Below are 26089 nucleotides of genomic sequence, written 5' to 3'. Positions count from 1 at the left end.
TCTGCCACATGTTCAGCCCACAGAAAATCAGGATTCAAGCCAAACTTCCAAAAATCAGACCTAACATGTGAGTAAATTACCAAGGAAGGAGGAACAGCTTAGGATGATTTGGTGTCAGATTCACAACCAGGGCAGTTCCAGCCCAGTTCTTCCATCACCAGAGATCAGATATAGGCACAGCCTTAGACCTGGTTTCATCCTGTCCATTTTTAGGCAAAGTGGCCCAGTTTGGAGCCCAAGATCCCTCTGTGCTGACAGGGGGACAGTACAGAGGTGTGTGTCCTGCCCTTCTGCCTTGTAGAAGAGGGATGAGCCCGGAGTTGACCCCTGTGCTGCAGGGATTTTACCTGACTGAAGGATGTTCTCATGCACAGAACTCTGGGACTTGAAGAAGCCAATTGAACCAACCAAATTTTCCAGGCTGGATTCCTCTACCACAGCAGCCACTTCCCAACAGGCCCCACATCACTGCCCAGGGGGAACAGGAGACTATTACAGACTCTGCTGTGAGCAACTGGAGCCTTAACACATCAGTGGAGTCTCCAACTACAGAATTTCAGCAAATCCAGCCAGCCCCAGGCAAAGGGAGCCTGAGCTCTGCTGGAACCAGGCACAGGTGACACTGAGGTGCCTTTGTCACCCACCAGCTGCTCACTGTGCTCAGGAACCTTGTGCACCTTTATCCTTGTGTTTGGGGTCTTGGAAATTCCTCACAGCAAAGGGAGAAACGCAATTCCCCAGGTCTGTGCACATAAAGGTAACATCACTGGTGACTGGAATTGCTTCCAATTCACACCAAGTGAGTGGAATCAGGAATGTACTTGAGATTACATCAAACAAGGAGATTATTCCCTGTAACTTCCATCAACTGGCAAAAGCCTCCAGTGTCCCAGTGAGAAAAGGGGCCGGGGGCTTTGGGAGCAGTGGAAGGGCAGCTCCAGAGGAGGGTGTCCCTTGGAGGGAAGGGGCTGGGGGGCTCTGGGAACAGTGAAAGGACACCCCCAGGAGTGGGTCTCTCTTCAAGAATGGTTGGGGACTCTAGGGGCAACTGAAGAACATTCCTCAGTGTGAATCTCACTGTGCAAGTGGGGCTGGGGCCACTGGGAGCAGTGGAGGGGCAGCCCCAGGAGGGGATGTCCCTTGGAAGGAAGGGGCTGGGGGCTCTGGGAGCAGAGGAAGGCAGCCCCAGGAGGGGGTTTCCCTCAGAGGGAAGGGGCTGGGGGCTCTGGAAGCAGAGGAAGGGCAGCCGCAGGAGGGGATGTCCCTTGGAGGGAAGGGGCTGGAGGTTCTGGGAGCAGTGGAGGGGCAGCCCCAGGAGGGGATGTCCCTTGGAGGGCACCTTGCTCAGACACACATTCCCTGAGCCTGCCCAGCCCGCTCCGGCCCCGCAGGGGATGCTGAGGGTCCTTCCCGCCTGGGCCGATTGTTGGGAAGCAGCAGGGAGGCACATGTGAACCTCGGTGGGGCTGGGGAGAGCCTCCAGGCCCTGTGTGACTCTGCATGTAGATGAAGCAGCCCCGGCTTTGGGAGCTGCTGCTGCTCAGTTCTCAGGGAAGTCCTTTTCTCCCGCTCGGCTCCCTGCTGAGACAGCCCTTTTCAGCCTTTCCATCCCCCAGTCCCTGCTCCTGCACAACACAGGCAAACTTGATTGAATTAAAGACCCAAGAGAACATGGTTTATTTTCTTCTCTTCAAGGCATCTCAGAAAAGATTTTTAATTGGTTTAAAAAAAGATGCTGAACAAAATGCAATGGTTTTCAGTCCTCTTGAAGCAGCAGTAACAGATAGCACTATTTAACACTGCTGAGTGGAACCACAAGCAGGAGCTGTGACTGGCAATTTAAAGCAAGCTCAGAGAGGTTTCCAGTTTATTTAAAGTCTAAAGTGTTTACTCTCAAAAGAAAACCAGAACCTTCAAGTGTTTGCCCTTCCCACACCACGTTCCAGTAATCCAGCCTCCCTCTGAAGAGCCTGGGAGGCAGCTTTCCTATGCCAATTCAACAGAGACATGCACCTCGATGCATAATTAATAACATTTCATCCCAGAAACGCTTCTCTTCCACACCAAGCCTGCAGTGATTGCAGGGAGCTGCCTGCACATCAAGAATATCCCTGCAAGTGATGTGACACCCCAGTGAATTCATAATCTGGGCCACAGCAGTGGGAGCGGCCGCGCCGCCTCCGCCCTGACAGGACACAGGGAACGGCTCCCCACTGCCAGAGGGCAGGGAGAGATGGGTATTGGAAGGAAATTCTTCCCTCTGAAGGTGGGGTGGCCCTGGAATGGAATTCCCAGAGAAGCTGTGGCTGCCCCTGGATCCCTGCAAGTGTCCAAGGACAGGCTGGAAGGGGCTTGGAGCAGCCTGGGGTAGTGGGAGGTGTCCCTGTCATGGCAGGGGTGGAATGGGATGGCCTTTAAGGTCCCTCCCAACCCAAACCATTCCATGATTCTTTGACATCAGCTCAGTATTTCAGGGCTCCCCATAAGTGAAACACTGAAAGGGGAACAGGTATTGTCTCCCCAGAATCCTGCCAAGAATTTCTCTCAGCACAGGGATGTCCTAGGACATCCCATTTTTATAAGGAATGATGCTAAACCACGACCCCAGTCCCACAGACCCCATGCAGGTCAGCACCACTGATGCTGTTCACTTAGAGCCTGTATTTGCATCTCAAATTACAGCATCCCCCTGAGATCAGCCATTCCTTCCAATGAAACTGCTCCTCCAGGAACTTGTAATCTCAGAGGGGACTTGGAAGGTGTTGATTGACCCTCAAGGATTATCCCCATCATGTGTTCCTCACTTGAGTTCAAAACCCCCAAAGAGTCTCCCTGCCCAAATACAACCTTTTTCACAGCAAACTGTCACAGCAGAAAAGGCCTTTTTCTGCACAACTCTATTTCTTACACACAGCTTTGAGTTTTTAAATGCTGAACATCCCCATGTGCCATGGCTACCCCAGGGAACTCCCTACAAACACACCAGGAAGAGCCCAGAACTGCCAGAGCGGGGCAGCCCAAAGGGCCCAGCTCACCCCAGGCCCTGATTCCTACAAAGCCAACACTGGACACTTTAAAAAAGAGAGAGAGAAAAAAACAAAAAACACATGATCAATCAACCAGTGACACTTCCTCAGCAAACTCACTCTCTACCCTCCAACAATTTATGGCTTAAGTCACCATAATATTGGCTGTCAAGGCAGAGTCTCCCAGCCCCCAGGGCATTTCAAACCCTGCTGAGCACAAATCTCTGCAACAAGTGCAAACTTGGCAAATATCTGTGAGCTGCAGCCTGTGTCCTGCTCTTGGGAGCCCCAGGTGGCACCCAAAGGGCAGCCCAGCAGCAGCACAAATTCAGGACACAACGGCAAATAGACAATTCAATACTTTAAGTTCCTTTGAAAACTGAACCAAATCAAGTTCTATTTTCCCTACTGATTTATGTCCTGGCAGTGTGGGACAGCCTGCAGCAGGTCAGTGACTACAGGAGATGATGTGAACAGGAATGGCTGTGCTGCTCCACACAGGCAGCTGCTCTGTTCCAAGCATGTGATAAAACTTGGACGCTGTTGTGTTACAGACTTCATGCGGCCTAGAAAGCTCACTGGGAAAATCTTTGTTCTCCCAGGCTGACAGTCACACAGGGAACTCGGGGCCTGTGGCATTACAATTTAGTTCAAAGTCCTGGATTTGAAAGGTCTTTTCACCAAACTCTCTAATGAAAACAACACTCACGCACAAGCTCCTGTGCCAGGATATTGAACATGACAAAAAACTGACTTCACCCAGACTGTGCTTCTCTGCTTTTTCCTGACACCAACTTTCAAGGTGTTCCTGTTAGGATGTTATTTATTCATGCAGATACTCTCACACACAGAGGAGAGACGCAGTGAACGACAGGAAAATGGCAAACAAGAAAGGAGTCCCTGCCTGCCTGTCTCACCCAGCATGAGCTGCAGAACCCTCAGCACTTGTGATGTTCTTAAATCTCATCAAGCCACAAAGTGCAAACAGACAGGATCAGCACGAGAGACAAGATCTTAAGCTTCCCTCAGTCATTGTAATTAGCACCTGATCATTTCAACCTAAGAACAAATTAAACTCCTGACAACCACAATCACAGATTACACAGAAATTGATTTATAAATAGGGAGGGAGCACGTGGCTGAGCCAGGGGTGGATCAGGCCTGAGCAGCTCCTCAGAGGGCAGGCAGCTGGCACAATTCAGCTTTACATGGTGAAGGTTAAACTGGTTTCCTTAGTCAGTATTTTTAGGACTAACTGCAGAAGATTCAGCCCCCAGTAATTAGATATTTCAAGATGAATCCCTTGTGGTTATCCTAGAAATGTCCAAGTGAATGAAGAGCAGCAGGCTGGGATTAACATGGCTGACTCAGACAAAAGCATTAATACCACTGGCAGCTCTCAGGCAGACACAAAGCTCCCACTGTCCCAATTCCTGCAGGATCAGGGCATCCCTGCCTTACCTGAGGGGGGGCTTTCTTCAGCAGCACCAGGAGCGCTTGCAAGACCAGATTGGAGAACCGAGGTCCAATTGGGACATAATCTGAAAGGAAAAATGCATTTGGATGCCTATGGAGCAGAGGCACATTTAAAACACTTCACTGTATCAAAACCAGTTCAATGCTCCTGAAGTTAATGGCTGCAGATAATTCCAGTTTGCAATGTTTCAACACTGTAAATACATCAATATTTCTGCAGCAGCCAGCACAGCTGACTGCTGACTCCTCCTGACTCACCTAAAAGTCGCTCAATGTCGTCCACAACAACACAGCTGAGCTGGGACTTGTAGGCATCATCAAAGATCTGAAAACAGCAAAATATCTCAGTGTTAAACCTCAGCCACAGGACTGTGACAGCCACAGCTGGGCCTGCTGATGTGGGTTCAGCTGAACACAGCAGCACTGAGAGGAATAAGCTGAAAATGAAGCAGGTAGGTAATGAGAGATCAGGCTCCCTGCAGGCAATAAAGCACTGCCATCTCCACAAATTCCATTTATTTATTCATTTACCCCCCACCCTTGGCAACAAGCAGCTGCCCTGCGGTTCACTCTAACACCATTCCTCTGTTTTTGGAACTGGGGCAACACTGATAATGTAACACACACAGAGAACCTCCCCAACTGTAACACAGCTGTGAAGCTTTTCTCCTCAGGCTGGATCCTGGGTACTGTCCAGAACAGCTACATTCAACTCACACACTCCATTCAGTACCACTCATCTGAAGAGTAAGTGCTGGGCTGCTTCAGGAAATGTAAATGTTCAACTCATTCACATTCCCTGGCTCCCCAGGGTGTTAAAGCTCCTGTTTAACTAAAGACCCCATCTCAGAACAGGTCCTAGTCCCACCCAGGCAGGATCTCCTCCCCCCAGGTGCAGCCCCAAGCCCTTCCTGCCTCCCCCTTCACAGACAGAGCTCCAGAGCTGCTCATCCCAGATCTGTTCTGCTGCACTGGGATCCTGTTTGCCAGGATCACACACCAGAACGGAGCCCTGAAACCTTCCCTGAGTCACTCAGTGCCACAAAAACACTGTGACAAGAGCCTGCAGTGACAGGACACAGGGAATGGATTCTCACTGCCAGAGGGCAGGGAGAGATGGGATATGAGGAAGGAATTCCTTCCTGTGAGGGTGGGGAGCCCTGGATCCCTGGGAGTGTCCAAGGCCAGGCTGGACAGGGCTTGGAGCGCCCTGGGACAGTGGAAGGTGTCCCTGCCCATGGCAGGGGTGGCACTGGATGAGCTTTAAGGTCCTTCCCAACTCAAATCATTCTACAATTCTGTGATACATTCAACTTTATAAATAAATACATGCAGGATTTCCAGACCTAGAGAGAGCAGAGAACACAATCCCAAAGGTAATTCACCATCCCAAGGAAAATTCACCATCCCAAGGGAAATTCACCATCTCAAAGATAATTCACCTTCCCCTCCACAAGAGAACCCAGAGCTGGGCTGTCATCAGGCACAGGGGAGGACACACACATACCTTCTTCATGGCCTGGCACTTGGCTGTTTCAGAAAACCCAATCATCTTATCAGGAGAACAGATCTTGATAAAGGGGAAGTTAGATTCTTCTGCTATTTTTGCTGCTAAAGCAGTCTTCCCACTGTGGGGGGGGCCTGAAGCAAAGGACAAACAAGGAATAAACAAGGAGAGAACAGCTCTGACAATGCTCAGTGTGGATGATACCTTAGGGTATGTTTAGAATTTCATCCAGAGGCATCTGCAGTGCAAAATGAGTGTTTTTCTTGCTTGCAGAAAGAACACACTAACTCCTGGTGCAACCCACTCCTCCACATGAAGGTAATTAATGGAACTACTTGAGCATATGCAGAATGGTTTGTCATGACACAAGAGAGGACATTACATTTTCTGTAGAAGCAGCCATGGCCCCAAAACATGTGAGTTTGTGTTTTGGGTAAATTTCTTGAGCTAATGTCCTGTCTCAGTATGATCTCTGCTGGCACCTTGGCAAACAAGCCAGCAGCAGGAACACCAGGGAAACACTGGCAAAGACAATGTCATTTGGCTGAATTCACACCAGGATAATTCAGACACCACAGACACACCTGAATCCATGCACACAACATGAATCAGTTTGGAGGGACAGAAGGAATTGCTGGGCACCAACACAATTACTCAGGGTTAACTCCAAAGCTACAGACCACAAGTAACAGTGGTAACCCATCTTACTGGATCTCAGGAAAGGAAAAATGGAAGAGATAAACAACAAATTTTACTCCAATATAACAAATTCTCCTCCAAAATCTGTAACACAGATACTGGAACCAGTTTCCAATGTCTGGAAACTCCTTAGTCAGTAACAGTCTGGATGGAGGGAAATCCACCTTTAACTGACAGGGACACCTCAATGTGGCTGTTTGAACTCTCCTAATTGCACTGATGAGCTCTTCAGTGACTTCAAAGAGAATTTAGACAACTGACTCAGCTAGAGACATCTCCACTGTAAACCAGCCAGATTTAGGTTATTCACTGGGTACATTTTGGTGATTAACTGGGTACATTCCCTTCTCCTTTGCTCCAAGCACAGGATTCCCTCTGGCTGAGGAGCCATTTTTAATATCCAGAGCAATTTCACCCAAGCAAACAGAAAGAGCCCAATTCCATCTCTCCCCCAAGATGTTTCCTGCAGGTGCAGGATGTCAGAGGTGAGCAGGGGGCAGCTGAGAGCAGCAGGTCAGAAGGGGATTTCCCTCAGCTGTACCTTCCAGCAGGACGCTGACCAGGGGAGTGCGGTCACTGTTCTTGGTCTGCTGGACCAGCAGCTCCCCATCATCCAACACCCTCGTCACTGGGTCCCCCCACTTAATGATCCCATTCATGATGTAGCTGGCATAGTCCTCCTGGTTGGTTCCAAATGCCTGCAGAAGAAAGGGAACACTTCTTTCACCAAAAACTTTTTCATTCCATTAGAAAAACCATGAAACAAACACAAATGACCAGGAGCAAGGCTCTGGAAGTGAGACAGTCACAGCCCCTGGTGACTCATAGCATTCCAGCTCAAGAGGGCTGAACACAGGTGGAGACCAGACACGTTCAGAAACATCTTTTCATACGCCCTCACAACCAGTTCCAGTCAGTGCAAGTTCCCAGTGGGTTCTGACTCCACACTGCGTGGAGACAATTCCCAAAAATGAGGTTTAAACCTCCTCCTACAGCCCAGGGTAAAGCTGTCACCCAGGAACTGAAGTGGCCTAAAAAGGAAAGCAGTGGCAAGGAGAAGAAACCCCCAGCTGATTTTTATCTGTTCTAGCTCTCTTTATGACTCTCCAGGCAGCAACAGGCACACACAGAGGACAGAGCTCCCCACTTTCACAGCACAGGACATGAGGCAGCAGTGCTGTGTGATCCCAAAAGAAGCTGCCCCCTCCCATCACTGACTGCACTGTGGCTGTTCCTGCAGTGCCCCAGTGCCCACTCACAGGTTTGATATCGTTCTCCAAGGACGCAAAGAAGTCTCCTCTGGTCACACGCAGGCTCTCTGCCTTCTCCATGTCCACCTCCACTTTGTTGCTGGCCTAGAAAGGCAATAAAGGACACTGAGGTCCAGCAGTACCACACAGCTCCTCCACAGCCTCCCTCCACAGCCCCAGCCCTGGGGCTGGTCTGGATCAGTGAGAAAAATGCTCCTGTTGGGGCATCTGCTGGAGCCATCCCCACTCCAGGAGCCACAGCCACATCCCAGCCCCACAGAGCCTTTCAGCGCAGCTGTCCCACCCCACTGGCTGATGCTGAAGTGCAGGGGATGTCTGTGACCCCAGCTAAGAACAGGACTGAAGCTCTGGCCCATTCCTGCTGCTGCTGCTGTGCTGCAAACCAGGAGTCAGTGAGGCTCAGACTGGTGCCAGTGTGGGACTGACCTCACCCCAGTTCAAACTCCTACAACTTACTGGGATTACATAGGCACCCTTCAGAGCTGGGAACTGAGACAAATAAACTACATTTTAACTCTCAGAGATTTGTCTCAGACACTCCCCTCCAACAGGACCTGCAAGAAGAGAGTGCACCTGAGCACAGGAAGGAAAAATAACAATAAAAACAATGACATGGTGCTTGTTTTGAAGAGCAGCAAATGCAGCCCCTAAACAGCAGCCACAAGAACCCAGCCTGGCCAATCCTCCCATGCCAGACACACAGCCCAAGGATGGCCGAAATGAGAGAGGCTCTACTCCAAAAACACCCACCAGGCACAAACACAGGGTGCCAAATATGCAACTGAGTGGATCTTTAGTACAGGTGATCCCTTTTCTACTTTGCAGAGGGAGGTGAAGGTACCTGAAACACTCAATATATTCCTGAACTTGTGTGTCCACTTAAAACCAGGGGAGCACTGACCTCCCCAGCCTTTAATGAGTTCATGTTTTAATTTTTCACACACAGACTTTGAGAGATAATCACAAGAGTTCAAATGATTCAGGAGACAATGCCCCTGCATCTTCCATTCGTGCTCCTGCTTCTCACAGGTGCTTCTGAAAACTAGGTCAGGCCTATGATGTATATTTTAAATTTTCAGTACTTGTAGGAAAGAATAAAGCACTTTACTGCATCATTTAGCTAAAAGCAACTTCAGAATAAAGAATATTACCCCAAATTACTATGTCAAAGTGTTTGAAAAGCAAACAACACGTGGCCACTTCCCATGTGGAAAACACATCCATCCATTCCTGAGATGTGGATCACAAACCACCCCAGAGGAGGGGACTGCTCTTTCACATTTGCACATTGCCATCTCCCCTTCTCCCACGTGACTTCTTGGCACAACAGGGAATAGATCAAAACACCAACGCTCCCCAAACTCACCCAAAACTCAAGCACTGAGAAAACATCAACTATAAGCCAAATTAATTATTTAAGGAAAATGTTTTGCCTGCAAACGGAAGAATCTAGAAGTGCTGATTTTTTTTTGAGAGAGAGCACAAGAAAATGAGAAAGTGATGATGTCTGTGGTTTTTTTTTGCTATATGAAACAATAACTTGTCAAGTATTGTGGTTATACAAGACTAATTAGCAGGAAGAGTAATTTTTTCCTTTAGAAAGAGCACTCCCAGGAGATATAAATGTCTAAGCAGCAAATGATTTCTCACTTAAATGAAAGTGTGATTTGCTCTCCTCACATTTGAGGCTGAGCAGATTTTTACTGAACAACAGCCCTTGCTGTGGGATTGATGTCCAGGGCTTCTCCCTGCAGGAGCTGCCCCCAGTCCTGGCCAGGGGAGCAGGGGCTGTGCCTCAGGCTCCTTCCTCACCACCTCATCATCTCATATTTCAACACCACTGAATACTGAGCTTTGCATCTGCCCTCACACCCCTGATATTTCATGGCCCTGAGCTCCTCCCTAAGACACACTGACCTCCCCAGCCAGCAGGACTGGGAAGGCAGGGAAGTGTTCCCAGAGAACAGAGGGAGCTGGGAATGCTGCAGGAATCATGGACGTGGGGTGATCACCATGTCAGCACTGATTTGCAATGGAAGACTTGGCACAAATTCCTCTGAATTGAACCAGTCCTTGGGGTAAAGAATTCCTTCCACAGCTGAAACACTTCTCCACAAAAAGCACAAGAACCTCTGCTGTTCTGGTTCTTGCATTAGGAAACAGTGAACATCCCCTGATCCCAGCACACTCATACTCTCCATAATCCTTTCTCATGTTTTCTTCAGGCTGAGGAATCCTAATTTAATTATTTTGCCAAAGAAAATCCTCCTGTACCTCTGACCCCCTGCTGCCATTCCATACCCTGGTTCTAGCATGATCCAAGGGATTTTATCCATGATGTAATCACAGCCCCACTTCTGCTCTTTGCCTCTCCTGGTAAATTCTAACCTTGCTATTTTGCTGTTTTCACTGACAAAGACTGATCTGGAATTTCCAGAGTATTCCAGCTCCAGGAACTTGACCCCAGGTGATGGTCAGGTCAGACCCCATCCCTGTCTCCACCTGTTTGAGGTCTCTCTCCCAGTGGATACCTAAAATTCACTGGCATCTTGTGCACTGACTCCTTTCAAATGCCCCCTGCACGTCTCCACTGGTGACCTTTGTCTTCATGCCCCCAGACCAGCTCTGAGGTTGTAACCTCCCCCTCCTTACAGAACATTTATGAACACACTGAGCCGCACAGGCTCCAGCAGAGCCTCCCTATAAATGGCTGTTCTAATTCCCACCTTGTCTCCTGGGTCCACTGCACAAACTGTGCTCAAGACTTGCAGTTTTTATCAGAACATCTTCAAAAACCATCCCTTCCACCCCACCAAGCTGTGCAAGAGGCACTTGAAGGGCAGGAGAGGAAGAGGGAATTCAGAATGAAGAAAAAGAACAGGGAAAAGATGGTGCCCACATGAATTTCATCTCCTAAGGTACACTGATAAGCCACTTTCCATTTGGAAGTAAACATTCAATATTCCAGATGTAATTGTTTTCCCTTTTTTGCCCCAGCAGGAGATGACAGGACTGACCTTAATGTGCCTGTTCATGGCAGTGGACTGAGCAGCTCGAACCAAACCTTCCAGCTCAGCACCACTGAAGTTTTTGGTCTCCACTGCCAGCTCTGCAATGTCCACATCCTCAGCCAGCAGCTGGTGCTCCCTCATCCTCACCGTGTGGATGTGGAGGATTTGGAATCGGCCCTTCTCATCTGGCAGGCCTGGGATGGGGAAAAGAACACACCCAAGCCCTGAGCACAGCACTGCAAACCCCCTGTCCCTCCTCTCCAAGGCCCCTTCTCACCATGAGCACCTTGCACTTACAATGAGGGTATTTGATGATGCTTTTCACTGAGAACATTCAGTTACATTATTGCTAAACTGAGCAGTGTCACCACCAAACCAGAGAGAAAAGCACAAGTTGAGTTTCTTTCCTCAGGGCTCCCCCAAGTTGGTTGCTCTCAGATTTCCACACCAGGAATGACAATCTGCTCATCCCCCTGGCATCCCTCAATCCAGCTCCCACCTTGCACTTATCATGGAATGGTTTGGGTTGAAGGGACCTTAAGGCTCATCCAGTGCCACCCCTGCCATGGGCAGGGACACCTTCCACTGTCTCAGGCTGCTCCAAGCCCTGTCCAACCTGGCCTTGGGCACTCCCAGGGATCCAGGGGCAGCCACAGCTTCTTTGGGCACCCTGGGCCAGGGCCTCCCCACCCTTTCCATAACAGATTTCTTCCTTATATCCCATCTGACCCTGTCCTCTGTCCATTAAAAGTCTCTGCTCCTTGCCCTGTCACTGCAAGCCCTGATAAAATCTGTTCTGCTCCTCTATCCCTGAGTGCCCTTTCCCAAGGGGTCACATCCACTAATTACTGAATCAACTGAAGGTTTACTCTCCCAAAACCCAGAGTCTTGACTTCCCTATTCACATGGCCCACATCATTCCTATAAAATGTTCCTTTTCATCAGCTGAGGTGATCATTTCCCAGCCTTCACCTTAGCAAGTCCCTTCTGAAGCACACAATAGGTGACACAGAAGATCCTTCTCTTAGAAGTGTAACCTGTCAGTCTGGCACATCATCCTGAGCCCCACTGTGCTCAGCTCCTTCTAGCCTCTGCTCCAAGGATCTGATATTTGCCCCGGTTAATGTTTGTGCTGAGGGGATGTGAAAAGACATTTTACAATGTGCACAGTTCCCAGGAGCATTCAGTCCTTGTCACCCGTTAATTTATCCCAGGATCACTGAGCTGTTCACCAGTCCCAGGCTGTTCTCTGCTCCATCTTCATGCAGTGAATTGTCACCTCAGCACTGAGCCCCCAGGCTAGTCACCTTTCAGGCTCCACCATAACCTTTACTGACCAAATTCTGATCTCAAATGCAAAGTCAGTGATTTGCTCTCATGAATCTGAGATGATCTGGGCTTACTTTCTTAATGAAGCCTACAGGATCAGATATTCCCTAATTCCCCCCACATTGAGGGGAAGGCAGATATGCACAGTTACAAAAGTCCCTTTCTAGTGACTGACAGACAGCTGCTTTTCCAGTTGCCAGATGAAATGGCAAGCCAAGCTCTTGGCCCACTTTTACTTCACCCACTGCTCTTGCCTGGCTTTCCTCCAATTTCCACCCATTAATGATCTGATACCATTATTTGCCTTCTTTCCTTCACAGAGGAGATTCAGGGTCCTGCCTGCCCATCCCTGCCCACCCTGCTGGGCAGGAACTGAGATCAGGTTTATCAGGAGGGAAGTCCAAAGTGGTATTTTATTGGTCTCATTTAATTTACATTCTGGAGAGACCTGCAGGAAGTTCAGCACCTGAGCCATCCTGGGGATTGTTCACATTATGATCTGCATTTGCTTTGCTGCTGTAGGTTCATGGAATTGAGGAGCTGGGATCTGCAGTGTACTTACCAATCTCCATCTTCACCTCCAGCCTCCCCGGCCTCAGCAGGGCCTCATCAATCAGGTCAGGTCTGTTGGTCATTCCTGAAGTCAAAGTTAAAAACCAAACACTGTTATCTGAGCTTCCTGAGGGGTTTCCAGCCCCTGGTACAGCCCATGGAGCTAGGGACTCAAAGAGCCCCAAGAAAACAGACGGAAAGCATCTGGAATCATCATGTTCTGGAAAGCTGGGAAGTGCCCTGAGGGAGAGTCAGGACAGGGATCAAACCTGTGCTCGTGGCTCTATCTACCTGTGCAGTACCTGCAGGACTCCTGCAGCAGGACAAGCTCAGCTGGAGCAGCCCCACTCCCACACAGGCTGATACATCAATTCTATCAGCCCTTGCAGGTTTCCCTAAGCTATGAAACCCTCCTTATCAAATTTAAATAAGGAAATGGCTGAAAGTAGCAATATCTGCCAACCACAGCAGCATCTCCCACTAAAGCTGCTGCTGCTGCTGCTCCAGCAGCAGCCATGGTACCTCAGCTGACCTGCAGTGAGGCAAACAGCAGCAGTGCTCAGCCAGCCCTCAGGACAGAGCAGGGCAGCCCCACGTACCAATGACCAGGATGTTGTTGAGCTGCTCCACACCATCGATTTTGGAGAGCAGCTGGTTCACCACGGTGTCGTGCACGCCAGTGCTGCCGGCCATGCTGCCCCTCTGCTTGCAGATGGCATCAATCTCATCAAAAATGATGATGTGCACCCCACTGTTGGCTCCAAGCTGTGGGAGAGAGTACGAGTCAGGAATGTTACCAGTCTGATTGCTGAGAGCAATCCAAAATCAACAGCAACCTCACACTGAGCTCAGGGACACAGACACAGCACTGACACTCCCTGTGTGCTCAGCATCACACTTGTGTGTGTGTTTGTATCTCAACCCTTTCCAGGGAAACATCCTGCCCATCTCTAGCCCAGGGGGCTCAGGGAGCTCTGCCCAAACGCAGGACTTTGCAGCTACACAGGTTTCAAGGCAGAGCATGAGGCTGAGCAAGCCAAGCAAAGCTGGAACACGCAGCTCAAAGGGTCCCAGCCCTCAGTACCTGGCAAAGGCACAGGGAACAAGGCTTGTCTGTGGAGGGAGGGATGCACCAGGGTGGGAACACCCCCGGCTGGACTGAAGTTAGTAAATACACATCTTGCCAGAGCAGCTTTGTTGATAATATTTTTTAAGGAGCCCAGTCAGACCCAGAACTGCCATTTCCAGGTTCACTCAGGGGTGAGGCAGTTGCAGCTGGTAAGAGAACAGGATACTTTTTGTGACTGCATTATGAAGCTTTTTCCCTTCAAATTCCACCTCTAAAACATCTTTTGTGGCCAGTGCAGACCATGTTATCTCTGGGTGAATGTGCTGGCCCTGGCAATCTGCCCCAGACACAGGCAGCACAATGCCAACCTTTTGGAGACCTTTTTAATCTCCCAGCTGTCATCAGGCCCAGCCCCTGCAGCCAATATCGAGTATTGTATTTTAACAGGTGTGTTATTGCCAAGGGAAAACAGCTCCCAGAGATCCTGCAACCACCAGGGAGCAGGAGATTGCTCACGTGGGTCTGTGTTACCACACAGAGCTGATTGACTGACTAATAAACCTTCTGCTGAATAAATGAAATTATTTCAAGTCACCACCAAAATCTGCATCTTGTGAGCTGAATAAAATTAGGGGATCATTTGCTAATGACTGCTGAAAAGACTTCCCTGTATGTAACTGTGACTAGCCTGACATTTGATTTTCTTTACCAGAAAATCTATCAAGATCAAGTGATCCACAGCAGAGAAAAATTACCTTAGCACACATGAAAGAAGCACTTACACCATGAAATTAAAGACTGGGGTTTTGAAAGCCAGCTAAAGCAATGGATTAAAAAAAACAACACTGGAAAAAATAGAATCTTCACTTCCAGTTTGAAAGATCTCTAGTTTTAAGACATTATTCTCATCCTTTCTGGTGAGAAAAATTAACCATGTACTGATTATAACACTTCAAATGTTATAATCACTGCAACATACCGATAGACCTGCAACCTAAAAACCTGAAACCCTGAAAGCTGATGTGCCAGCTTAATTTAGTAAGAAAAATCCAAACAGATTCAATTGTCTTTCACACAAAATTAAAAAAAAAATCAGAGGAAAATTTGTACAATCTGAGTTTTAAGGACTTTTGGAGCAGGTGACAGCACATTGCCCAAAGCAAGCAGGGTGGGCACTGCTGTATTACTCCCAAATAACTGCATGGAATCTCAGCACACTGTCCCTGCCTGCAGAGCTGCCTGGAGCCCAGCTGCCTTTCCAGCTTCCAAGACTGTTTCCATAACTGACATTGTGTGAGCCTGCACAACCCCAACACTCCACAACTCACCAGGAATGACCAGAACCCCAGGCCAAACAGTGACTCTGCCTTTTATGCAAGCAGTAATTTGCAGATTCCAGACCTTTACTGGTCTCTCCCAGGCACATTCCCACATCCCCATTCCTGTGTGTCCTCACCCTCCTCTGCTCCTCCTCTGCATCAGCAAACAGCTTCCTGATGTTGGCCTCGGACTCTCCCACGTATTTATTGAGGATTTCGGGCCCGTTGACCACCTTGGGCTCCCTGGCATTGAGCATCTTCCCGATCTGCCGTGCCATCAGCGTCTTCCCACAGCCTGGGGGCCCGTACAGAAGGATGCCCTTGACGTGTTTGCAGCCTGCAAGGACAGGGGACAGGCTGAGACAGGGTGGGGACACTGAGGGGACTATTCTGCAGGGAGTGGGCCTGAGCTCTGCTCGGTGCCTCTGTCACAGAAATCCAAACACAGGTGGGATCAGTGTCGTGCCAATGATGTGCCAAGGAAAAACAACCCCTAGAACAACTCAAGTGCTCTCCATCCATCAGCCACACCAAGCTGTAAGTCCTGCTCAGGAATACACAGCACCAGAGACCCCTTAGGAAATGTGGCAATTACATAATTCTCACCAAGAGGAGGTCCCAGGGATGCTGCTCATCCCCAGGTAGGGAGGGGCTGCAGATACTCTTTTTTACACCCTGCACACCAAGCAAGGCAGACATGGGTCAGACATACTCATCTGATTCTTGGAAGAGAAAATGAGGAATATTGTGTGATAACACCAAACTTTTTACCCCTGTGCTGGGCTTTGGTGAGTCCCACATCACATGTCCAGTTCTGGCTGCACATTCATAGAATAAATATTGAGAAAACTGGAAAAAAACTTCCAAGCAGAACCACCAGACCCATCAGCCCAAAATCCTTGGCCTGTAATTAGAAAGGCCTGAAATATTCTAATTTGTTCAAATAACAAGACTTCGGATACTGTGTATGAGAATTTAAATTCTCTCTGGCAGGGAAAGAGAACTGCAGTTGCTATAAGCTGAGGCTGGACACATCCCAGTCAGTGACAGGCACACGTGTCCCAGGTGTGCTCACAGCTCCTGGGAGAGGCTGCAGGTGTGTACAAGATGAATTTTCCTGGAGGATTTGTGGAACTGTGGATATACAGCATGTTTATCAATATGCTGTCTCTGAATATCCCCATGCCCTGCCTCACACAGTGCCAAGAGAGGTTGTGGGACCAGTCCCTGTCCACAACCAGGTTTGTTTTGTTCCTTTAACAAGATCATCGACACTCAGACGAAATCTGGCCAGGAGGAAAAACACAAGACCAAACTTTTGGCCCAGAAGCTGCCTTTGGAAAACCCTGCAGGAGGAGAGCAGGGATCATGTATCAGCACCAGGTTCTGAACACTGAGCACCAGGACCTGACCCCTCAGAGGGGAGAGGGGACATGGCCCAGTGGTGGCCTCAGGAGTGCTGGGGGAATGGTGGGACTCAAAATTAGAGGGTTTTTTCCACTTTTTAATGAATATATGAAAATCTACTTTTTACTCCATTCTTGCAGATTGATTGACTTCTTTAAGAATGCAACCCACCCAGTAAGAGCCCTGCAGTGCTTGGGATGCACATTAAAAGCAGAACCAAAAAAAGGAAGCAAACTGATGGCCCCAAGCTCAGGCTAAGGGGACCTGAGCTCACTTTCTGCCAGGCTTAAGGAGCTTGAGCACATGGAGTTGTCTGTCACCCCACAGGATGACCTCCCTCCTGGTTTCTGGCTTGTCTCAGCTCCATGGTAACCTCACCCCATCCCACAGGGCCCTCGGGGCAATTCTACCTGTAAAGGACAAGCACTTATCCCTTATCACCTTCCCAACACTCTGCTGTGTGATTTCATTACTCCTGAAGGTCACAGCAATAAAGAATTGATTTCAGTCTGAATAACTGCTCAATATAACTTAATTCCTGTGACCCCACACACTCTTCCCTCTCTCTCTGGCTGTTCATTCACTGCAGTGAAGTTCCAGGAGGACACTGCCATGAGGAGCAGCTGATCCCTCCCAAACCCAGAAAGCACCAGTGCTGCAGTGGGTAAGCCCAGCAATAAAGCTGAGAGATCCTGCTGGCCTTCTCTGCAGATCAAAAATTTACCACAGAAATCAAGAGCTGTGGCTAAGAACTCTTGAGTCAGCGCTGAGGCATCTACAAGTCAAAAGCATAAACAATATAAACTGGCAGTGAAGACAAATTTCACAGGGGAGGGAGTGAGGCACAGATAAATTAAAAGCTCTTCCTGTCAAATCCGTGTCATGAGGGCATTGTTACCATGGGGAAACATGGTCTCCTCTGTAACCAAACAGCACCAGGCAGGATGGTGCTGACAAGGGATCTCTGCAGGGAAATCCCAGCAAAGAGATGCTCCAACAGCTCCTGGGCTCCAGCACAAGGCCACCAAAGGGCTACAGAGGCCACCAAAGGGCCCTGGCAGGTCAGGGCTCTGTTCCCAGCGAGGCAGGGCCATGGTACTGCAGGGAGTGGCTGTGCCAGGGTGCTCACACCACAAACACCAAAAGTCTGGGCCTGGTTTGTTCTGCTGTTTTTCTTCTAAGTCCTATGAGAAGTGCCTGAGGGAGCTGGGAAAGGGGCTGAGCCTGGAGAAAAGGAGGCTCAGGGGGGACCCTGTGGCTCTGCACAACTCCCTGACAGGAGGGGACAGCCAGGGGGGTAGGGCTCTGCTCCCAGGGAACAGGGACAGGAGGAGAGGGAACAGCCTCAGGCTGGGCCAGGGCAGGATCAGGTTGGACATCAGCAGGAATTTCCCCATGGAAAGGGTGCTCAGGCCTTGGCAGGGGCTGCTCAGGGAGGTTTGGAGTGCCCATCCCTGGAGGTGTCCAAGGAAGGACTGGAGGTGGCACTCAGAGCTCTGGGATGGGGATGAGGTGAGAATCAGGCACAGCCTGGGCTCAATGGTCTTGGAAGTCTTTTCCAACCTTAATGATTCTAGGATTCCTGCCACTCTAGGAGTGTAGATGAGTTATATCCCCCAGAAGCTTCTCCTTTACAGCCCAAGAAGTCTGAACTTCTTGAAAAGCACAAACATCCTCCTCTCTGCATGAGCTGCCTCAGCTACAGCAGAGGGCTCAGCCTGGAACCCCCCACACCCAGGATCTCATCTCCCATGGTGAGAGTGGAACACTGAACAGAAACTGGCTTGGACAAATCTGCTCAGAAACCTCCTGGAATGTTCACCTTCTTCCTGTTCAAGGGAAAAGGAAAGGGAAAAGGAACAGAATACTGGAATATTTTGAGTGACAAGGGACCCACAAGAATCACCCAGTCCCACCCCTGGCCCTGCACAGACACCCCAACAATCCCACCCTGGGCATCCCTGAGAGCTCCTGGAGCTCTGGCAGCCTCAGGCTGGGACCATTCCCCGGGGAGCCTGGGCAGTGCCAGCACCCTCTGGGGGAAGTACCTTTCCCTGATACTCAACCAAACCCCTCTGTGACACAACCTCAGGCCATTCCCTGGAGTCTTCCTCAGAGAAATCCCAGCTCTGAGCCCAGCAGGTTCCCTGAGACAACTCCCCAGCCTGACCCAGATGAGCTCAGCCCGTGCTGGACAATCCATGCTCCCCCCAAACCTTGAGGACATCACTGACCACCTGCTGCAAGGCCTGGTTGCCACTGAATGGGGAACACTGAGAGCAGGGTCTGAGTCAGGTGGCAGAACATTCCTGAACCCAAAGTAATTAGTTCCTATTCAAATAAAACTGCCACAAGTGACTCCAGCAGACATTTCCCTTTACAGCCACGTTCACCTGGCTAAAATCAAAGTTTTAAGGACAAGCAGGACTTTATTAAAATAGACAGGTGATGACAAATGACAAATGTTACCTCTCAAATCACAGTGGGATCCTCTGCACCACACAGGAATTTTGATTAAGTTTATCTCCCCTTTGCTGATTTCACCTATGTGGCCCAAATGTCAATACTATTATGAGAATCTTTCTAACCACAAATTACAGCTGTGCAGACATCTCCAACCAGTTCAGCTCATCATTTGATGAGCTCCAAAAAAAGGTCATTGGTGTAACCTGATCCTTAAATTGTGCCATTCAATGATAGTTAGAGGCTGAATAGAGACATTAACAGGAACTCAAACACACAAATATGAGAAACAAAATGTAAGGGAAAATTCATAAAAATTGCTGAGAATGTTACTGGTGTAACCAATGGAAGTCAAACTCTGTTTTGACACAGAACATCGCTTGCCCAAAGACAAGATAAAGTTTATTTGTTCAATTCTCCCTCTTCAATTTATTGGAGAGATCAGAAGAACAGATTCAGTATAACAGGGATTTTCTATCTGGGAGTGTAATTCCCCCTTTAATTAAAATCAAAGCATTCTGGTGTGATTGGATCACTCGGATGCACCACCAGGAACCTGCATGGATGGGAAGGCCCCAGCAGAGCAGGGAGATGTTTATCTCTGCACATTCATCTTGGGGCAGGTTACAGGAAGTTCAGGGTTCCCAGACTTCACCTGCCACACAGGCAGAATTCCCCTAGAAGTCGAGCTGGGTGGAATTTCCCTCTCATGCTGTAAGGCCAGAGTTCCTCCCGTTTATCTTCCCCTGGGACTGACAATCCAACATGGAGTGAGGCTGAAGGAACTACTGTCTGCTTTGAATTCAAAGCTGGGCCAGGGAAAGGGCCACATCTGAACCAGAATTTTTATTTTCTCAGTGACCAGATTTTTGATTTATCAAATCCTTTGCCACTGCAAAGAGAAGACAAAGTAAAGTTCTCCACAGACCTTTGGAAACAGATTCCTCAGCACATCCCACTGGCTCTGAGGAGTTCAGTGCACACATCTATCAGGAGGCAATAATGAGATTTATGACAAGGGCATTTATCCGTTTCTGAGGGAATGTGCTAGAAATGAAAATAAATCACCTTGAGAAACGCTTCCAACAGAATGCCTTTGGCTACAAAAACAGAATCAGGACACTCAGGAAAAGGGATTTTGGTAAGAGTATCAACAAACAAAACCAAGCACTGAGGGAAGTCAGTACAGTAGCAAAGAGCAAATGTCTCTTAAGAGAGCTGCAAAAACATTCCTAATTCCAAAGGCAGCTTCTGTGGGAAGCTGAGCACAGCCAGGATGTTCCCAGCCCATCCCACCTGGATGCCAGTAACACAAATCCCACCAGCACTCCCTGCACTCTGGGATAAAGCTGGATCATTCCCACCTGCTCAGACAGCCAGCATGCTGGGATTTGGGAATGCCTGGTGAACACTTCCAGCCTTGTGAACACATCTGGACATCCCATGGGCACGGGGACAGCTCAGGGCTCCCAGCTGGGGACAAACTGGGGAAGCCAGGCCACGGTGATGCCACCAACCCACACCCCTGCAGCCACCTGGAGCAGGAGCAAAGCTCTCCCAGTATCCTCTGATGGCTCTGGCCATCCATGCAGAAATTCCTTGCTGCAGGTTTGGCCTAAAGGCCCTTCCCCTCTGTCCAAACCACCTGCCACATTCCCATTTCCACATCCCTGTGTTAAAAGGGAATCATTTTCCTTGGTGACTGTGCAGAATTTGGAAGCCCTCTCTTCATACCCCTCCCAGGACTAAAGTCCTTGAAGTCAGTTCACTCTGTGTCCAGAAGCTTTCCTGTCCCCCCACCCTGCTGCCCTCCTCCAAAGTTTTTCCGGTTGTACTGCATCCCTTTTGAAACAAAAGCTGCATCCAGCAATCCAACACATGAACAAATTACACATCAGCTCCTTCATTTTCTTCTCCATCCCTGGGGGGTACCTAAGTCAATCTCTGGTTTTAAGAAGGGCAGGAGAGTGACAGATGTCAGGGACCTCCTCACTGTTCTCTCCAAAGGAAGAGTTCAGTGCCCAGACTCAGGCTGGCTGGCCCTGGATCCAGGTGCCTCAGGGTGAGCAGAGCACTTCATGTTAAATTAGGAGAAGAGCAAGAAAGCACTGGTCCATTCTCAGCAAGGAAAAAGAGTTAACAGCAGCAAATGCTGAGTTCAAGCTGTTAAACACTTTTTTACACCAGTGAAGATTTGACATTTTATGTGACAGCTGGTATTAATAAAAGTGACAAACAGGCAGGAATAGGAAACAGAAGCAGAAAAAGAACAAGGGACACAAGGGCCCACAACTGTTGGATACTGGCAGATCACTTGGACATGAACTTCACCCAAGGGAACTCAGAGTGGGTGAAATCATCTCAAAATCAGTGAGAACCTGAACAGGGTGGGTGAGAAACCAGGGGGAAGATGGTGAATGTCATCCCTGATGTTATAAAGGGAACAGGGAGGGAACTGTGGGGTTGGACTAAATTGAGAGGTCCCTTTCAACCTCAGCAGTTTTCTGATTGTTTGGTACAGACCTAACACTAACCTGATGGCTGGAAAATTCCGAGCTAATGTCTTTTTAAGTAGGTAGAAGAAAAAAATATTAAAGGAAGTAGCCAGAACAACTTTATTAGGCCAGTCTGAGACAACTTCCCTCCAAGAAAACATGGGGGTCCCACTCAGTGGGTTTGAGGAAACAAAGAAAGCAAGAGAGGGACACTTAGACTTCCCTACAGATATAAATAGGTGTTAGACATCCTCCTAGACATGCAAGAAAAGCACAGGCTGAATGAAGTTAGAGGTGGATGAAAAGTAGATTAAACCCCACAAACTTTAAAGCACAGAGAGAAATGATCCATCCTGAATTTAGTGGCATGTGGTGCCTGGGAGATGGAACAGAACAGAATGCTCCAATTAAATCTGCACACTGCAAAGGCAAGAGCTACAAACACACTGACAGGCAGGATTAAATCCATCTGAAATCTATGTAACCTGATGCACGAGTTTCTAAATTGGGGAGGAATAATGAACTGCATGTCACAAAACAACAACAAAAAAAATCATCCCAGTGAGGATTCTACCCAGGCCCAGACAGTGAGGCACAGGCAGAACCTGCTGGCCCAGAATGGATCCATGGTCTGGGTTGGACAACACAGTCCTGAGTAGGGAAGGGAGGCCAAGGGAGGAGAAATAATGATGGGTGATGTAGAGGTTATGAGAAATGGCCTCAGAATCCCAGAGCTGGCCTGGAGGATGCTGCAGAGACAGGACCAGACTGAGGGCAAAGGCTGAGAGCAGCCTCCAGCACTGGGTGCCCAGCAGGGCCTGGCATTCCCAGCCCCCAGCTAAGGTTAGACATGCCTGACACTGGATTTTCATTAAAATTACCCTATTTTCAGAATAGCTGGGTGAGAACCTTTCCATCATTATTCTTACAGTATCTGAGTACTTTGAGAACATTAATGCATTAATTTTTAAGGCAGCTTAACAGAGAAGCCTCCACTTCAGACAGAATCTGAGGAAGAAAATAATCTGAGTGTCTGCTCATTTCAATGTTCTGTTGATACTTCACTTCTCCATCATGAGCTGGACTTCAAAATTACAGAGCTCTGAGACCAACTGACCCGGAGAGGGCAGGTCAAGAGCACAGGTTAAGATGGTTCCCAGGAAACAGAAACCACCTTCAAAAAGCTTATTTGTGGTAGCAGGAAAGGATTTGGGTTCCATTTCAGTCTCTTAGAAGGAACATGACCTGTAACACTGAACATTTCTATACCTGTTAATAAACCATAACAACATGTCCATACAGAATTTGTTCTTTGAGGCATCTACAACAATTAATGTGCCACAGGAGTCAGAGAAATCCCTCCCCAGCTGCAAGTCAAGACTTTGTTTCAAAGCTTGGGGACACCAGAGTGTTCTTAAATAAGGAAAAGAGGGTCAGCACAAGTGTTTTGTTTTCAAGTCTGAGAAGGAACTTTACAGTTTTGTTGCAAGTTACAGCTCCAGGCACCAAATCTCAAAAATATCAAGCCAACTATCAAGTGACTAAACATCTGTTTGAGTCGGGGGAAAGAAAAAACAAGAAGAGAGAACACTGTTCTAGGCAAGAGCACCAGGTGCTGAATGAGCTGGATTTAAAATCTCAGCAGAAAAAACAGCATTTACCACAGATGGGAAGAAAACGCAACATTTGTCAAATAAACAGAGGAGCTTTCTCTGGAGCAAGAGGATGCTCTGAACTGCAGCAGAGTAACCAAAGCAGACTCCCTTCACCACAGAGTGACATAGCTTTACTATGAGCTGGATGGCACAGACATCATGAAAGGAAAAGGAGGAGGATTCCCTGGAAACAGAGCTGTGACGGGCTGTCCCTCAGGAGAACCTGACTGGTATCTCCCTCCACCGCTGCTCCCAGGTGTGAAGTTCCTTCCTCAGAAGTGTCATTCCTACAAGTGAGGCACCAAAATGTTTCCAGACATTTTCCTCAAAGCTCATCCAGGGAAGAATTCAATTCCATTTGGCAGCCACAAGGCTATGAGGAGTCAAGAATTAGTCAATCTTCCCTGTGAGGGGGGGGAGGCCCTGGCACAGGGTGCCCAGAGCAGCTGTGGCTGCCCCTGGATCACTGGGAGTGTCCAAGGCCAGGCTGGACAGGGCTTGGAGCAGCCTGGGATAGTGGAAGGTGTCCCTGCCCATGGCAGGGGTGGCACTGGATGGGCTTTAAGGTCCTTCCCAACCCAAACCAGTCTGGGATTCTGTCACATCACACTGACATGGGAGCTGATGTAGCTGAATACTGACCCAATGAACTGTCTTTATTAATGGCATTTTTTGCTGCCAACTGTATCAGCTCCCTACAGAGCCATGCAAGCCCAAAGGCACCAGAGCAGGGCTGGGACATCCACAGATGGGAAAAGCAAACTGCCCCTTCCAGGCCAGGAGGGAGCTGGGACAGGGGTAGTGCCCAGCTGGGCTGATCTAACATTTCTACTCTTGGATAAACCAAGGCTTGTACCACCAGAGCAGCATTTCCCCCCTTGGATGATATGGTTAACTAAGATTGATTTATGTGCTCCAAACCCAGAACATTCCTTGGAAGTTAGATAAACCACACACAAATTGCAAGTAATGCTGGAAGGGTCTATAGAGCCTCTGTGTAGTTATGGACAGAAATATTTATTGCATTTGGCGTGGAAGCTGCAGTCTGGGAGCACCGGGCAAAGAACACAACTGGGTGAGCACTGCAGCACCAGGGAGCAAGCAAATTCCTTCTTTTCCTTTCCCAATAAATTATTCACAAAGGTGAACAGCTGTCACACTGACATTTCAGATCTGAAATATAGTTAAGAGCAAGTTATAACTAAGGCAAAGAAAATGAATGTCAGAAAGTTTTTGTTTTTTCAAATTTCAGATAAGCTCTTTAGCCCTGGGGTTAATCAGAGCTCAGGAGCTCTGCTCCCAGTCCAACTTCTTCCCTGAAAAATGTCTCTTTGTGCAGCCTGGGTGTAAACATGCACAGTAAGGGTATTTGTATTTAATGTAATTTAATGGGGCACACCTTTAATTCATTGCCCAGGGTAATCTAAATACCAGTGGTCCTTCACAGAATCTCTGTCTTTCTTTATTAAACAACACCAATTATCTTTTACCTTCACATGTGGTCCCAGCCAAGAACTCTGTGCTGCAGCCACAGAATCAGAGAATCCCAGAATGGTTTGGGTTGGAAGGAATCTCAGAGCCCACCCAGTGCCATGGGCAGGGACACCTTCCACTATCTCAGGCTGCTCCAAGCCTTGTCCAACCTGGCCTTGGACACTTCCAGGGATCCAGGGGCAGTCACAGCTTCTCTGGGAACCCTGTGCCAGGGCCTCCCCACCCTCCCAGGGAAGAATTTCTTCCCTTTATCTAACCCAAATCTCTCCTCTGTTAGTTTAAAACCATTCCCTTCTTGTCCAGCCATTACCTGTCCATGTAACAAATCACTCTCCTCTGTTTTATAGGCCCCCTTTAGGCACTGGAAGGGGCTCTAAGATCTTCCCAGAGCTTTCTCTTCTCCAGGCTGAACAGCCCCAGCTCTCCAAGCCTGGCTCCATGGGAAGACCTGATGAATACACACAATAGTTGTTTCAAAAGGTAAAAAATATTTCAAATACAGGAGGCTGGCTGTCAGCAACAGTGCTGAGCTGGACACCAGTGCCTGTGGGTAAAAGCTGTTCTTTCCACAGCCAGCACCATTCCTCTTATTTCTTCTCTCTGCAGAGCAGTTAAATATTTAACAAATTTAAGCACTTTATGTTCTCAAGCAGAAGCAGAGAAGTTGAATCTCACTCACAGTCACAAAACCCACGAGAACCAAGAGACAGAATCAGGCACTGGCTGGACCAGCCTTGGGGTTTCTCCACAGCTCCTCCATACATGTCCAAATCCCCAAGAAAAGACTGAAGGCACATCCCAGGGAAGTTTATTTTGCATCAATTCCACAGGCACTGGAAGCGGACACACTCCACACACCCCCGCACAAACAGGATGTATCTCCTGATGGAAATCTGTTTTGTAATCAAAATCTTGATTGCTTCATTTGTGGGGAGAGGGAAGGTGGATCAGAAACATAAACATACACAGAAATTATACAGCTATGGATTCCAAGTTCAAATATGAACCCACAGAGATTATATTCTGAGAACAAGGAGCAGCCAGAACATCCCCAGCCACGTTCTGTGACAGAACCAGACACCTGCAGCTGCACACTGCTTACTAAAAATTAAACCCTGCACCATTTATCTGCCTGCCAGCACATGTTTACCAAGTCCTGGGACTGCCTTTCCTTCCCTTGACCCAAAAAGTGAAGTTATATTTAGAATCTGTGCTTTTATTTCACAGACTCCAGGACGTGCCACGGCCTGTGCATCCTCCCCAGCATTTCAGAGCTGACCAGCAGAACTCACAGCCCCTGCTGGGTTTACTGGGCT

The 26089-nt window shown here is 48.6% G+C and overlaps 1 protein-coding gene across 2 annotated transcripts in view; it reads right to left on the bottom strand.

Moving 5' to 3' along the window:
• Nucleotides 1-26089, bottom strand: part of NSF (N-ethylmaleimide sensitive factor, vesicle fusing ATPase) — a 74254-nt gene that overhangs the window by 14747 nt on the left and 33418 nt on the right. For both annotated transcript variants that reach the window (XM_083877726.1, XM_083877725.1), the window contains exons 9-17: nt 15397-15596; nt 13471-13636; nt 12882-12956; nt 10997-11184; nt 7968-8063; nt 7250-7406; nt 6010-6143; nt 4761-4827; nt 4488-4567 (exon numbers count right to left, since the gene is read on the bottom strand). In XM_083877726.1, the coding sequence (XP_083733852.1) occupies nt 4488-4567; nt 4761-4827; nt 6010-6143; nt 7250-7406; nt 7968-8063; nt 10997-11184; nt 12882-12956; nt 13471-13636; nt 15397-15596 (1163 nt within the window). The remainder of the gene's footprint in view (nt 1-4487; nt 4568-4760; nt 4828-6009; nt 6144-7249; nt 7407-7967; nt 8064-10996; nt 11185-12881; nt 12957-13470; nt 13637-15396; nt 15597-26089) is intronic.

Source organism: Zosterops lateralis, assembly GCF_965231275.1.
Source record: "Zosterops lateralis genome assembly, chromosome: 24".
Classification (NCBI taxonomy): Eukaryota; Metazoa; Chordata; class Aves; order Passeriformes; family Zosteropidae; genus Zosterops; species Zosterops lateralis.
Note: the sequence above shows the minus strand (reverse complement) of the source record. Positions and strands in the feature narration are given on the sequence as shown.